The following is a 4,121-nucleotide window of genomic DNA, read 5'->3' as shown; positions in this document are numbered from 1 at the left end:
AAAAAAATGTTTAACGGTTAGTTAGTTGAACGTTTAAAAAATAAATGAATAACTAACTGAAGATGAAATATATAATTAGATTTTATTTTCCTCTTCATGCTTATTGAAATCGTAATATAATTAATTTGTGTTTTCTTGTTCATGGTTATTCGATAACCATTTTTTAAAATATAGATTGATCGGGACAGATGGATGTACAACATAAGACGTGTTAGCAAAGAATACATGGAAAAATTGTCATATTTCATTCAAGTTGCCGAGGATGATCGTGTGAACAGACATAAGACCATAATTCACTGTCCTTGTAGAAAATGTAGAAATGGCCAGTGCTTCAGTGATTCTACTATAATCAGAAATCATTTATTATTAAACGGGTTTACGAGAGGATATACTTGCTGGTCTTTTCACGGTGAATCGTTGGTTGATAGTAACCCACGGGTTCCATATTGCAATGATACCAATGATGATGTCAATGATTATGTTGATGATGATGTTAATGTTGAAGAATCATACAATGGTGATGAAGACAATTTTGATGACATGTTACACGATCTGGAGGATAATGTTGCTAAAAAATATCATGATAAATTTCAACAACTATTTGTTGACTCGGAAAAACCATTATATAACGGTTGTATGAATTTTACAAAACTTTCTGCCGTGGTGAAATTGGTTAACTTGAAAGCAAATAATGGTTGGAGCGACACCAGTTTTACAAGCTTATTAGAGTTATTACATAAAATGCTCTCCGAAGATAATGAGTTGCCCGTTTCAACATATAAAGTGAAAAAGCTTATGTGCCCAATGGGATTAGAGATACAAAGAATACATGCATGTCCAAATGATTGTATGTTGTATAGAAATGAAGACGAAAACCTTCATAAATGTAGGGTATGTGGTACATCTAGGTATAAACATGGAAAACCAGCAAATGTTGATAGTGACGTGACAGAAAATGGCCCTCCTGCAAAATTATTGTGGTATCTGCCTATCATACCAAGATTGAAGAGATTATTTGCAAATGTCAAAGATGCAAAATTATTACGTTGGCATGCGGAAGAGCGTAAAAGGGATGGAAAGATAAGGCATGTTGCTGATTCACTTCAATGGAGGAATATCGATAATGATTTTGAAGAATTTGGAGATGAAATAAGAAATATTCGGTTTGGACTCAGTTCAGATGGATTTAATCCTTTTGGAGACTTAAGTAGTCGCTATAGCACTTGGCCAGTTCTATTGTGTATTTACAATCTTCCATCTTGGTTATGTATGAAACGAAAATACATCATGATGTCACTTTTGATTCAAGGCCCAAAACAACCCGGTAACGACATAGATGTATATTTAGAACCATTAGTTGATGACATGATGCAATTGTGGCATACAGGCGTAGAAGTATATGATGCGTACAAGAAAGAGTACTTCCAATTACGGGCTATGATTTTTTGCACCATCAATGATTTTCCTGCGTACGGTAATTTGTCGGGATATAGTACGAAAGGGAAAAAAGCATGTCCCGTGTGTGGGGACGATACTTGTTCGCTTTGGTTGAAAAATTGCAAGAAACTAGTATTCATGGGACATCGAAGATCGCTTTCAAAGAGGCATCCATACCGTAAGAAAAAAAATTATTTGATGGTAAGGTCGAGGTAAGAGTGCTAGGACCACCATTGGATGGAGAAACTATATTCTCCAAAATTGCTGATATAGACGTTGTGTTGGGAAAAAAAGGGTACTCCTCCCAAAGGTATATGGAAGAAAAAATCTATCTTCTGGAAATTACCGTACTGGAAGCATTTGCACGTACGTCATTGTCTTGATGTTATGCATATTGAGAAAAATGTTTGTGAAAGTTTAATAGGTCTACTGTTGATCATTCCAGGAAAAACAAAAGATGGACTTAATGTTCGAGAAGATATGGTGTTAATGAAAATAAGACCAGAACTTGCACCACAAGATATCGATGGAAGGTGCACTAAATTTCTCCCGCCAGCTTGTTACACCATGTCTAAGGTCGAGAAAACTAAATTTTGTCAATCTTTGCATGGTATTAAGGTTCCGTCTGGCTATTCAGCTAACATTAAGAAGTTGGTGTCGCTGAAATACTTGAAGTTGATTGGTATGAAGTCACATGATTGTCATGTACTAATGACTCAGATGATTCCTATCGCCATTCGTGGTATATTACCGGACCATATTCGGCGTACAATAACAAAACTCTGCTTATTTTTTAACAGAATCCATTCGAAGGTTATTGATCCCGAGGAGTTGGATGAATATCAACAAGATATCATATTAACTCTTTGTGAACTTGAGATGTATTTTCCACCTTCTTTTTTCGATGTCATGGTCCATTTGATATCTCATATTGTGGGAGAAATCAAGGCATGCGGTCCAGTTTTTTTACGGTACATGTATCCATTCGAAAGATATATGAGTATCTTAAAAGGGTATGTAAGAAACCATAACCGACCAGAAGGTAGTATTGTTGAAGGATATGCTTCTGAGGAGGTGATCGAGTTCTGCACAGACTATATGAATGGATATAGAAGTATTGGGATTCCTCAAAGTAGACACAAAGGTAGACTTACTGGGTAAGGGACACTTGGGCGCAAAAGAGATGTCTCGAATGTCAATGATTTGCGTGACGCACATTTTACTGTCTTACAACACACTACATGTATTGATCCATACATACAGGAGCACCAATTATTGTTGAGAAACAAATATAGTCAAAAGAGTTCATCATGGTTGGCTAAAGAACATAATAGAACATTTTCAGATTGGTTGAAAAATAAAGTCAGGAGTACACTTCCAAATGTTGAGAAAACAGTAGAAGAATTAGGATTCGGTCCTAAACACGTAATAAGATATCAAGGCTACGATATTAACGGATATACATTTTACACTAAAGAACAAGATGAAAAGAGTACGGTGCAAAATAGTGGAGTGACAGTTATAGCCTCTTCAACTGAAGTAACCACGGTTAATCGTGAAGAAAGATTAAGGATCGCTAAAAACTCTTATTATGGTGTCATTCAAGAAATATGGGAATTAAATTATGGTTCATTCGTTATATCCTTGTTCAAATGTATGTGAGTTGACAACGAAAAAGGTGTTAGAGTTGATGCTGACGGTTTTACTACGGTTAATCTCTCTAGTAGTGGATATGCATCAGAACCATTCATTCTGTCAAAACTAGTCACCCAAGTATTCTATGTATAGGACCCAAATGATTCTAGATGGCACGTTGTCCAGCACGGAAAACGACGTATAGTTGGTGTCGACAATGTTGTGGATGAGGAGGAGTACGACCAATTTGACGAGTTACCACCATTTTCTGTTGGTATTGAGTCTAGAAAAGAAGTTCTTAATGATATTGATGTTTTGTACTTTCGAGATGACCATCACGAAGGAGACGAGGTCTGACGCGTATCGTTGAGGTAATAATACTTTATTTAAATGATTTAATTTTTATCCTTTTTTAATAAAATCGATAAAAATGTATTTTATCAGATTGTATTTTATTTTGTATATTAAAATGTTTATATATTTTAAACCAACTTGTTTTAATTATTCAAGTTTCTAATACTCTTTTTTTTTATTTGCACTTTGAATTTGTATAATAAAATTTGACATATAATTTATGGGAGATGATATTTCCAAATGAAATTTTGATAGATCCACAACTCTTTAAACACATCTCCCTAAAATACTCTTAAATAAATTTTAACATGAAACTTGTATAACACATCATTTAAGGGCATTGCAGTAAACTTAAGTGGATTTATCAAAAATGAATTTGGAAATATCAGTTCCCATAATTTATATAAGTTATAATGAATAAAATAAAATACTATTTTGTCAAAAAATAAAAATAAATAAATACTACTTTTACAACAAAATTAGAAAAAAAGAAAATTATTTATTATTTACGGAGTATTTGGTTAAAATAAAGTCAGACATCTAGCTCATTTTCAATCCATCTTAAACACATCGACTACACCCATCGCATGCATCTACCATCTTCAATTCAATCACCCAACCTACCGCCGCCGGTCCGGGCTTCCAATCGGAGGTCCGATGACCTTCCTTTTCACTTTTTCTGCTTTGTCTCTTAT

General features: G+C 34.4%; 1 protein-coding gene across 1 annotated transcript; it reads left to right on the top strand.

Annotated features, from left to right (window-relative positions):
• Positions 1–225: 225 nt before the first annotated feature.
• LOC139889353 (uncharacterized) lies at positions 226–3,429 on the top strand. Its single transcript, XM_071872311.1, has 4 exons — positions 226–1,638; positions 1,732–2,511; positions 2,701–3,072; positions 3,226–3,429. The coding sequence occupies exons 1-4, from the start codon at positions 226–228 to the stop codon at positions 3,427–3,429; spliced, it is 2,769 nt and encodes a 922-aa protein (XP_071728412.1).
• The last annotated feature ends 692 nt before the right edge of the window (positions 3,430–4,121 follow it).

Source organism: Rutidosis leptorrhynchoides, chromosome 2 (genome assembly GCF_046630445.1).
Source record: "Rutidosis leptorrhynchoides isolate AG116_Rl617_1_P2 chromosome 2, CSIRO_AGI_Rlap_v1, whole genome shotgun sequence".
Classification (NCBI taxonomy): domain Eukaryota; kingdom Viridiplantae; phylum Streptophyta; class Magnoliopsida; order Asterales; family Asteraceae; genus Rutidosis; species Rutidosis leptorrhynchoides.
Note: the sequence above shows the minus strand (reverse complement) of the source record. Positions and strands in the feature narration are given on the sequence as shown.

Coding starts and splice junctions, on each gene's coding strand:
- LOC139889353 (XM_071872311.1), top strand. CDS start 226: ATGGAAAAATTGTCATATTTCATTCAAGTTGCCGAGGATGATCGTGTG. Junction 1,639..1,731: donor AGAAAAAAAATTATTTGATG/GTAAGGTCGAGG, acceptor TGGGAAAAAAAG/GGTACTCCTCCCAAAGGTAT. Junction 2,512..2,700: donor AAGGATATGCTTCTGAGGAG/GTGATCGAGTTC, acceptor CCATACATACAG/GAGCACCAATTATTGTTGAG.